The following is an 11811-nucleotide window of genomic DNA, read 5'->3' on the forward strand; positions in this document are numbered from 1 at the left end:
TATTTCTGGAAAATTGCTTGTAATAAGAACAAGCCATCAGCAAGGTTTAAACATTTGAGTTGCATGTTGTAATCGTATATTTTCATGTAAATTCAAATTTATTTTTAGTAAATAGTTTCATTAAAATTGTGTAACTTAAACGCTGGCTGATTTCATTGGCCTAATTTTGAGTTTCTAAGAATATAGTTTTAGCTTGTTAAATCATTTGTTAACCATTAAAGAAGAAAAAAGAGAAATTCATAGGTTTACAAAATAGCTTAAAGCACTATATTCCAAAAATGATTGCAAACAAAGGAAATGAACTGTAAAAAATTGTAGTCACAGAAGTTTTTGCTATCTCCAGTTCTCCTTTTCTTTGTTCTTTTTAACCCCACTCGGTGGTGATCACCTGCAGGCACTTACTGTCTTGTTCTCCAGTTCCTAACTTGACAGCCAAACTGCAAGAGCTTTGTCATGAGTCTTCGTGCTTGCTAAGTGTCCAATTATACTTCAGTGTGAATGTGCTCATCTTTGGGTTCTTTTACATTGATGTTATTATACGTATTGCATTATATTTTGGTCTTATAAGCCTCCCTTTTTCTTGGACACATCTCTTTGGTCTATGGTTGATGAAATTCCAAAGGTTGGAATTTGTTTTACTTGTTAATATATGTATTTTCCTATTCAAAAAGTAAATAAATTGCATTTTAAAAGAAATTTCTAAGGATATGGGAGATCCCTTGTTGAGTTCAAATCACCAGGGTTTAGTAGCTGATGAGGTGCATTTTCTTCATTAGATGTGTTTCTGGGGGCCAGTTTCTTCTGATTCTGGCAATAAAGCTTTTGCTGTTCAGTGGTCAGTGTTTGAATTCTAACTCTTCTGCTTTATAGTTTGGTTGCTTAGGTCGTTTTAGAGTGTATGAGATATTCATTAAATTCTATTCCGATTTATTTTTTATTTGGCATGTTTCTATTACATCGATCACAACACTTACGTGATATAGAAAGGTAGAAGCAGAAATTATGTCTTAATTATGTTTTTTTCTTATAGATACGGGAATATGAATGGATTCATTCCCAAACCAAAAGATTGAAGTTCAACGCACTTATAACAACATATGAGATCCTCTTAAAAGATAAGGTGTGTAATTAATATCTACGAGGCTAAATCTTTTCCACTGTGACTTGTCCAGATGTTAGGGTCTGTTACTTTTCTGTGGAGCATGTTAAAAATAAATAAATACATGAAAGTTAAAAATAAAAAACAGTGGGTAGGGTCTGTACCTCCTACTTGCCATGTTACTTTTCTCTTATTTCAAAAAGTAAGCAAATGAACAACCAGAAAAATTACTCAAAGGATATTAAGGTTATAAATAGAAAACAGAACCCTATAAATGAGGGGACCTTAGGTCACCAAGTCCAATTGAATTAAACAGAATGAAAGGGTACTGAGGTCAATAAATTACCTGAGATTATTGTCAGTCATTGGATGCCACCTCAGGTATTTGCCTTGAATGTCATCTTAGGCATTTCCCATTGTATCATTGTTAAGGCATTTCTCCAGAAAAGATGACGTGAATGGTCTTTGTGAGGAGGACAGAAATAAGAAGCTCTTTAAATATCGCCTTTCTGCTAAGAAATATATGTGGTAGGTAGATCCCATTGGTATTAAGTGCAAACAAGTTCAGTTTGGTGGCTCTTGGTGTTTGTGTACTTCAGGGCTGGGGTGGAGAATAGGCAGGAGAAGGACCGTAATTAAGGGGAGAATGCAGAATCATGTGGTTTTTGTTTTTGTTTAATTTTTGCCCAGCATAGCAGTTTTTGTGTTCTTGCTGTGGGGCATGCAGTAATAGCTAGTATAAGAGGCCCACCTATACCTTTTAGATGATGATACTCTCGTTTGAATAGTTACCAATCTGGCAACTAACAGAATAAACAGAAGAGTCCTAATATATATTGTCAGTGAAGAATAAATGTGTCTGTCTATACCTTTGTAATGGTATTTATACAGAGATAATTAACACTTGAAAGCACTTTTGGGTTCCCTTCTGACCTGGTGGCTCGTTCTGTTTTGTTTTTACTTTAGACTGTGCTGGGCAGTATTAACTGGGCCTTTCTGGGAGTGGATGAAGCCCATCGGTTGAAGAATGATGACTCTTTATTGTATAAAACTCTGATTGATTTCAAGTCCAACCATAGGCTCCTGATTACGGGGACCCCTCTTCAGAATTCCCTCAAAGAGCTCTGGTCCTTGCTGCACTTTATTATGCCGGAGAAGTAAGCTCCTTCCTGTGTATTTCAAAAGATGCTAGAATGTCTGAAATGCCAATGCTTTTTAACTTTCTTAGTAGACCTTAGGGAAAACAGATGGCATGGTTTGGGGAAAGCAAAGCATCAAATGGAGGCAGGGATGGCAGTAGTAAAATGTTTCATAATCAGTGAAAGAAGGCACAGAAATTAGCCTGTTAAGGAGGAAAGCAGTATTGTCTGCCGAAAGACTGAATTAGTTAATGCAGTTGGGAAATAACTGTTAAATAGATGACGTCAGACCTTTTCACTGTTGGTATAAGATAATCAATATAAGTAAAATGAAATATACAAGGTACACAAGTACTGAAAAGTAGGTTACACTCAAATATCTGATAGCCGAAACATCAACTTTACATCTTATTTACGTATTATTAAAGAACTGTGGAATGTCTTTATTGAAAAGATTTTTATGGGAGAGATGATGTACACATCTCATAAAACTTAAAATTATCCAGTGGTATTCAGTGATACTTAGAATAACATCTATATTCGTTAATTTGGCCACTCAGTCTGGCCCCTTGACAATAATCTGATTCCTCTCATCCACTTTCTCCATCACTCATTATGCTTCAGCCATTCTGGCCATCTTTCTCTTCCTTAAACATGCCAAGCCATTAGTATTCCTTCTTGACTGGAATGCTATTTCTTCTTATCTTCACATGGCCAGCCACCTTAATGCTTCAGCTCATCTTGTATGACCACCTCCTTTCAGAAATCTTTGCAGACTGCCTAACCTAAAGTAGCCCTTTAGACATCTTATCCCTAACCTGTTTTAGTTTCTATATAGCATATCTTTTTAAATTTATGTTCTCATTCATCTCATGTCATTAAATTATGCATGAAAATCACAGGGATTTTGTTTGCTTGATTCATTGCTGGTTTGCATTGCCTAGAATAGCACCTGGTGTACAGTAAACAATTCAGTTAATATAGTTGTATATAGATAATATAATTATCTATATACAATCTATATAGTTGTATATAGATAATATAATTCAGTTAATATAGTTTTTACTTTTATTTTTTAAATTTTAAATTTAAATTTGTTTAATAAATTTATAGTTTGCAACCATCATCATTGCCCAGTTTTAGAACATTTTCCTCATCCCAAAAAGTTCCCCATTGCTTGTTTGCAGTTAACCTCTGCTTCCACATATAGCCTTAGGCAACCAATAATCAGCTTTTGTCTCTAGAGAGTTCCCTTTTTTACAAGTTTTATATAAGTGGAATCCTAATATGTAGGCTTTTGTTTCTGGCTTCCTTCACTTAGCATATTTTTTTTGAGATTCATTCATGTCAGAGTCTGTCAGTAGTTGTTCTCTTTTGTTGAGTAATAATATTTCATTGCATCCAGTTAAAATGTCCAGTTATGGACATTTGGATTGCTTTGTTTTGGGGTTGTTATATCTTTGCGTGGACGTATGTTTTTCTTTCTCTTGCTTAGAGACTTAGGAGTAGAATTGCTGGATTATTTGGAAAGTTTATATTTAACATTTTAGAAACTACCACGCTGTTTTCTTAAGTGACTACCATTGTTCAGTCCTTCCAGAAATGTTTGAAGGTTCTAGTTTCCCTACGTCATCACCAGGACTTGGTACATTGTCAGTCTTTTTGATTCTAGCCATTCTGGCGAATGTGTGTCATTGTGGTTTTGACTTGCATTTCCCTAATGGCTAATGATGTTGAACGTCTTTTCAGGTGTTCATTAGCCATTTGTATGTCTTTGGTGCAATTTCTATTCAAATATTTTGGCATTTAACTCATGCCACCTGTTCCGTCATTGGAACTCTAAGCATGTGGGAATTATTTATATCCTACTGCTCAAGTCATTGCCAAGGTCTGATTGCAAAAATTCAAAAAATTGTAACCTCTCTCATAAATGGGTTAAAAAAATTGGATTGTTTGTCTTATGAGTTGAAGAGGTTTTTTATTTCTTTAAAAATTTCTAGGCCGGGCACGGTGGCTCAAGCCTGTAATCCCAGCACTTTGGGAGGCCGAGACGGGCGGATCACGGGGTCAGGAGATCGAGACCATACTGGCTAACATGGTGAAACCCCGTCTCTACTAAAAGATACAAAAAAAAAAAACTAGCCGGGCGAGGTGGCGGGCGCCTGTAGTCCCAGGTACTCAGGAGGCTGAGGCAGGAGAATGGCGTAAACCTGGGAGGCGGAGCTTGCAGTGAGCTGAGATCTGGCCACTGCACTCCAGCCTGGGCGACAGAGTGAGACTCCATGTCAAAAAAAATAAAAATTAAAAAAAAAAAAAAAACTCTAAATACAAGTGCTTTGTCAGTACAGTCCCCAACTTTCTATAGTTTGATGTAAAATTTTTTGATTTTTCAGTGATATGAAAGCAATACACTTTCAGTAGAAAGTATATTTTGAATAAACACAAGCATTCTGTTTTTCATTTTCAGTGTAATATTCAATAAATTATGTGAGATATTCAACTCTTTATTATAAAATTGGCTTTGTGTTAGGTGATTTTGCTCAATAGTCTAATGATAAGCGTTCTGAACACATTTAGGGTAGGCTAAGCTGTGATGTTTGGTAGGTTGAGTGTATTAAATGCATTTTTGATTTAACACTATTTTCAACTTATGATGGGTTTTTCAGGTCATAACCCTGTTGTAAGTTGAGTAGCATCTGTATATATAATTTGAACATATTTTATCCCGATCTGTGGCTTTTTTTTCACTTTTTAAATGTTGTCTTTCAAAGAGAAAAAGTTACTGATTTTGATGAAGTTTAATTTATGGATTTCTTTGTATGGATTGTGCTTTAGATATCATATCTGAGACAGATTTGCCTAGCCTGTGGACACAAAGACTTGCTTCTTTATTTCCTTCTGGAAGTTTTAGCTTTTATATTAGGTCAGAGTACATTTTGTTTATAGTGTGAACTGTGAGTGCCTTAGTTCATTTTTTTTGCAGTAGAATTTGGGAAATTGTTCTAGTATCACTTGTTGAAAAGAATGTCTGTTCTCCATTGAATTGACTTGACACCTTTGTTGAAACTCAGTTGACACCATAAATGTCATGCTTTGTTTCTGGACTGTCAGTTCTGTTTTATTAATACATATTTCTGTCCTTCTGCCAATGTCACACTGTCTTGATTAATGTAACTTTCAACTGCTTTTTTATTTTTTAGTTTTTTTGAGACGGAGCCTTGCTCTGTCACCCAGGCTGGAAGTGGAGTGGTGCAGTCTCAGCTCACTGCAATGTCTGCCTCCCAGGCTCAAGCGATTCTCCTGCCTCAGCCTCCCAAGTAGCTGGGATTACAGGCATGCACCACCATGCTCAACTAATTTTTTGTGTTTTAGTAGAAATGGGGTTTTGCCGTGTTGGCCAGGCTGGTCTTGAACTCCTGACTTCAAGTGATCCACCCTCTTTGGCCTTCCAAAGTGCTGAGATTATAGGCTTGAGCCACTGCACCCGGCCTAGACTGCTTTTTGAAAATGGAGAAGTACAAGTTCCATTTTCTTCTTTTTCAGAATTGTTTTGGTTACTCTAGAGTTCTTGGCACTTCCATATACATTTTAGGATCAGGTTGTTAATTTCTGCAAGAAAAATATAGAAATTGTGTCGAATCATATATCAATTAAAGCAAAATTGTTAATATTGAGTCTTCTAAACCATAATCATGGAAAGTTTTCTCCATTTATTTAGATCTTCTATAATTTTTCTCAGTGTACAGTGGTTTCAGTTTAGAAATCTTATACATTTAAAATATTATTTTAATTCTGACTATATTTTGAGTGGAATTAAAAAAATAACCTATTATAGAACTATAATTGAGTTTTGTATATTGATCTTACATCCTGCAAACTTGATAAACTTACTGTTTCTACTGTGTGTGTCTGTCTGTGTGTTTATATTGTTCTGTATTTCTTAGTATTTTTCTATAGACAGGATTATGTTTTCTGTACCTAAAGGTTTCTTTTCTAATGTGGATGCTTTTTATTTCTTCTTCTTGCCTTATCGTATTGGCAGGAACCTCTATCTTAAATAGAATTGGTGGGTGCAGGATGTTGGCTATAGATTTTTTTTCGTAGATACCCTTTATTGGGTTGAGGAGGTTTTCTTCTCTTCCTAGTTTGTGAGGTTTTAATAAAGAATGGATATTAGGTTTTGTTAAATGCTTTTTTTCTGTGTCTGTTGAGATGACCATGTGGTTTTGTCCTTTAACAATATAGTATATTACCTTAATTGCTTTTTATACATTAGGCCAACTTTTTTTTTCCTAGCGTAAATCTGACTTGTTAACAATGTTTAATAGTTTTTATGCATTGCTAGATTCACTTGGTTAATATTTTGTTAAAGATTTTTGCATCTGTTTGGTGTTTTTTGTTTGTTTTTTGAGACAGAGTTTCCCTGTGTCACCCAGGCTAGAGTGTAATGGCATGATCTCGGCTCACTGCAACCTCCACCTCCCAGGTTCAAGCAGTTCTCATGCCTCAGCCTTCCAGGTAGCAGGGATTACAAGCATGCACCACCATGCCCGGCTAATTTTTGTACTTTTAGTAGAGATGGTGGAGTTTTGCCATGTTGGCCAGGTTGGTCTCCAACTCCTGGGCTTAAGTGATCTGCCTGTCTCCGCTGCCTAACGTGCTAGGATTACAGGTGTGAGCCACTGTTCCTGGCCGCATCTGTGTTTTTGATTTTAATTAGAATTTTAGTCTGTAGCTTTTTGTTTTGTTTTGATGTTTACGTTGCTTTGGTTTTGGGATCATAAAATGAATCGGAGAGTGTTTCCTTTCTGTTTTCTGAAGGAGTTTGTGTAAGTTTCGTGTCACTTCTTTAAATATTTAGTAGAATTCACCAGTGTAGCCATGTCAATCTTCACTTTGTGGGAAAATTTTTAATGACTAACCTGGTTTCCAGTTACAGGTTCACTTAAGTTTTCTATTTCTTCTTGACTTATTTTTGTTAATTTGTGTCTTTCTAGGAGTTAGTCTATTTTGTCTAACTTGTCCTAATATGTTGGCATAAAGTTATATAGTATTCTCTTAGCCTTTTAATTTTAGTTTTCTTTTTTAAGAGACATGGTCTTTCTCTGTCACCCAGGCTGAGTGCGGTGGTATGATCATAGTTCACTGTAACCATGAACTCTTGGGCTCAAGGGATCCTCCCACTTCAGCCTCCTAAGTAGCTGGGACTGCAGGTGTGCACCACAATGCCCAGCTAATTTTTAAAATTTATTTTTTAAGATTTGTAGAGATGGGGTCTTGCTGAGTTGTCCAGGCTGATCTCGAACTTCTGGGCTCAAGTGATCCTCCCGCCTCTGTCTCCTAAAATGCTGAGATAATAAGCATGAACCACTGTGCCTGGTAGATTCTTTTAAGAATGAATAGTGATTAAAGTTAATTTTTTGATTATGGTAATTTGTATCCTTTGCTCTTTTTCTTGGTCAGCTCTAGCTAAGGGCTTATTAATTTTGATGTTTTCAAAGAACCAACTTTTGACATCATTGGTTTCTATCTCTGTTTTTTTTTTTCTTTTGAGACAGAGTTTTGCACTTGTTGCCCAGGCTGGAGTACACGGTACAATCTTGGCTCACTCAGCCTCTGCCTTCCAGTTTCAAGCAATTCTCCTGCCTCAGCCTCCTGAGCAGCTGGGATTATAGGCGGCTGCCACCACACCTGGCTGATTTTTGTATTTTTAGTAGAGACGAGGTTTCACCATGTTGGCCAGGCTGGTCTCGAACTCCTGACCTTGTGATTTGCCTGCCTTGGCCTCCCAAAGTGCTGGGATTACAGGCATGAGTCCCCGTGCCCGGCCCCTCTGTTTTTCTATTTATTTCCTCTCTCAAAGGTTTCTGTCCTTTGTTTGCTTTTCATTTAATTTTTTCTTTTTCTCTTAAGATACAGTTTAGATTATTGATGTAAAACTTTTTTCTTTTCTAGTTGTTTAAAGGTATGTTTACTCCTATGTACTGCTTTAGCTACATCCCATAAATATTGATAATTGTGTGTTTTTGTTTTCATTTGATTTCATCTATTTTCTAAATTCTCTGTGATTTATTCTTTGAAGCATGGGTTTTTCAGAAGGATGGTGTTTAATTTCCATATATTTAGAGATTTTCCAAATGGCTTGTAATTCAGTTTTGTCTTAGAGAACATGCTTTAAATGAATTTATTATGACTTATTAAATGGTCATAGTATGCTTTCTTTCCTGGTGACTGTCCCATAAATGCTTATAAAGAATAATCTGTATTCTATCTTTGTTTGGTTAGTGTTTTGTAAATGTCCATTCATTGTGGTTAATGGTGGTGTTCAAGACTTTTGTTATCTTTTCTGACTGCCAGTTTAGTTGTACTTTGAATTGAGAATGAAATATTTTGATTTTTAACTGTAGTTGAGTTTTTGGCTTCGAGTTGTCATTTTTTGCTTCATATATTTTGGGGTTCTGTTAGGTATGTATCCATTCATAACTATTGTATGTTCCTGAGGCATTGACCTTTTTCTAGTCAATACCAGAATGTCCCATTTGACCTCTAATGATATTTATTGTTTTGTAAATCCATTTTGTGTGATTTTATTATAGCTCCTTAGGTCTCTTCTCATTCTTGTGTCCATGATATACTGTTTTCCATCATTTTACTTTCAACCTATTTCTTTCTGTAAGTCTAAAATGTGTCTTATAGACAACTGGTACTTGGATGTGCCTTTTTTATCCAGGCCAATAATCCTTGCCTTTTGATTGGAATATTTAGTTCATTCACATTTAACAGAATGAATAATATGGTTGGATTTCTGCTATTTTACTATTTGTTTTCCATATGTCTTACATCTTTTTTGTTCCACTTTCTCCTTTATTGCCTTCCTGTTTCAGCAAGTACTTTTCAGTGTGTCATTTTAACTCCTGTTAATTTTTTGCTATTAAAAAATTTTAATTGGTTGCTCTAGGGATTATTGTATGTGTCAGTCTTCTTCAGGTTAATACTGACTCAATTCTGGTGAAATAGGGCAACTTTACCCCACTGTAGCTCCATTTTCACCTCCTTATGTTATAAATCCAAGAATACAAGCATATAATTATTGCTTTAAACAGGTTTGTCTTTTAAGGACATATAGAAAAGAGAAAAATATATGTATACTATCTTTCACATGTACCCATATATTTGATCATTTTCAGTGATCTTCATTTGTTCCTGTGTTTTCAGGTTGCTGTTGGGTATTGCTTTTTTTTTTTTAGTCTGAAGGGCTTCCTTTATTTTCATATTGCAAATAAGAATATGCTGGCTTAGATGATTAAAAGGTGTCCCGTATCACATAGTCAATAAGTAGATAGACCAAGATCAATATCAAGTCTTCTCTGACCAAGACCAGTGTCCTCTGAACTTCAAATTCTAAGAGAAAAAAATACATCCTTCATAAAACCATTGAGACGAAGTAAAGTCACCCTACATAGTAAGAGTTATGAGACACAGTGGGAACATCTGTGTTTGTTTTTATAGAAAAAGAATTGTGGTATGTAGTTTCTACCAGTGAATACTTAGCCATGATTTGCTTTTGTGTACCTAACTGCTGAAGTGGATGGTAGGGATTTTGGCTCCTAAGTGGTCATAATTAGCTTTTTCCTGCCGTTAAGCAGCTGTGGCATTCCACTCAGCATGGGCTATGTTGGGAAAAATGTCATATATCCTTCTTTCGTAATTGGAGAGAGGAACTTTTCAATTACTTTATCATTCAGGGAGTCTCTTCCAAAATTTTCCTTTGGCCAGTTGAATCAATTATGAAATGATAGGTTAGAGTTAGAGATGCATATTTTTTTCTGTGAAAGAGATCTTCTTTTCTTTGAAAATTTTGTATTTAAAGCATTGTCATTTTCAAAAAAAGTTTAAAAATTGTTCACAAAGGTGTGTATATAAAAAGAAAACCTGTTAGTTAAGTAGTTCAGATTTGCCCTTATTTCTGCCTGAGCTTGCTGTGTGGGTAAGTATAGTCTTGTGAAGTGTTTTGCCTCATCCTTAGCAGAAGTTCCTGAGGTACCTTAGGACTCTACAGAGCTTTTGAAGAAAGGATCCACTGAAGAAAAACTATTATAAAAGAGAGAATTAGGTTTAGTCAAATAGCTTTTGAACTTCCCCACTCAAATGTTACAGGCTTTTGTTTCAAAATCCAAAAGTTAGTCCTCTTTTTAACCAACTGAAATTCTGTTTCCTTAGTATAGAGTCTAAGTGCCTTTCATGCAGGGTGGCTCTGACAGGGAGTACATGATGACTAACCATATTGTGAATACTTATCAATCAGTAGCTTCGTTTTGTACATACTGTTTGCAAAGCATGGAACTTGGTATTAAGGGTAGAAAAAGATATGACAAGATTGAAAAATTCGGCTTATAAAGACCATCATATGCAAATATATGCTTCAGACTTACCCCACAAAACAATTCAGTTTGATAGCATGTATTTCAGAGATTGTGTGTTTTAGTGTTGGGATGATTTTTTAAATTTTTGTTTCTGTGGTCTAGGCCAATCTCTTAATTTTTTTTGCATTTTTCCTTTTTCATATTTACTGTGTGACTTTTAGCATACCATTTTCACTGCTTTGGTTTAATTTCCTTCTTTGTTGGTCCTCACTAAAGTAACCTATTTTTCTAAAATTCCATGTTTTGGAAAGTTATAAAGATCAGAATTTTTTCTAGTTCTATGAGAGACAAATATTAAATACAGAAGTTGATAGCAGGAATATATCCAAAATAGGAACCTTTAGATGTAACATGGTGTCTTTATACATCTCCACTATGACCTTATACCTTTTCTATATCTAATATTATAAATTATTCATTGTTTTCAGGGCAGCAGATTTTTTCTAAAGAATCTGATATTAGGCTGGGCACGGTGGCTCACGCCTGTAATCCCAGCACTTTGGGAGGCTGAGGCAGGCAGATCATGAGGTCAGGAGATTGAGACCATCCTGGCTAACACAGTGAAAGCCTGTCTCTACTAAAATTACAAAAAATTAGCCGGGCATAGTGGCGGGCGCCTATAGTCCCAGCTGCTTGGGAGGCTGAGGCAGGAGAATGGCGTCAACCCAGGAGGCGGAGCTTGCAGTGAGCTGAGATCGCACCACTGCACTCCAGCCTGGGCAACAGGAGTGAGACTCTTTCTAAAACAAACAAACAAACAAACAAACAAATTAAGAATCTGATGATAAATATTTTTGGTTCATAGCCCATGCAATCATTGTTACCCACTCATCTCTCTGTTTAGAGGAAAAGCAGCCATAGACAATTCATAAACAAATAAATGATACTTATGTCTCCTCAGTATTTGTAGGTCAAGAACTAGTGTCTCATTAACTCCCTTAATATAATAAGAGTACAGTAGGCAGGTGAAAATATTGGTTGCCTAAAACAGAGAGGAAGTAAATCTTGGAAATAAACTTTACATTTAATTTTTTAGATTAGTGAAGTTTTAATTTATTATAACGTGTTAGGTAAATTAGCTTATTGAAATTCTCTCAGGTATTCAGAAAACAGCCTGATATAGTGATATTTCTACTTCTACTGATTTCCA

At 35.7% G+C, this 11811-nt stretch overlaps 1 protein-coding gene across 1 annotated transcript in view; it reads left to right on the forward strand.

Moving 5' to 3' along the window:
• The window catches only part of CHD2 (chromodomain helicase DNA binding protein 2), a 148903-nt gene that overhangs the window by 57506 nt on the left and 79586 nt on the right, over window positions 1–11811 (forward strand). The window contains exons 15-16 of the mRNA XM_011978381.1: window positions 1031–1120; window positions 2066–2256. Of these exons, the coding sequence (XP_011833771.1) occupies window positions 1031–1120; window positions 2066–2256 (281 nt within the window). The remainder of the gene's footprint in view (window positions 1–1030; window positions 1121–2065; window positions 2257–11811) is intronic.

The sequence above is a fragment of the Mandrillus leucophaeus genome, unplaced genomic scaffold (genome assembly GCF_000951045.1).
Source record: "Mandrillus leucophaeus isolate KB7577 unplaced genomic scaffold, Mleu.le_1.0 Scaffold193, whole genome shotgun sequence".
NCBI classification, from domain to species: Eukaryota; Metazoa; Chordata; class Mammalia; order Primates; family Cercopithecidae; genus Mandrillus; species Mandrillus leucophaeus.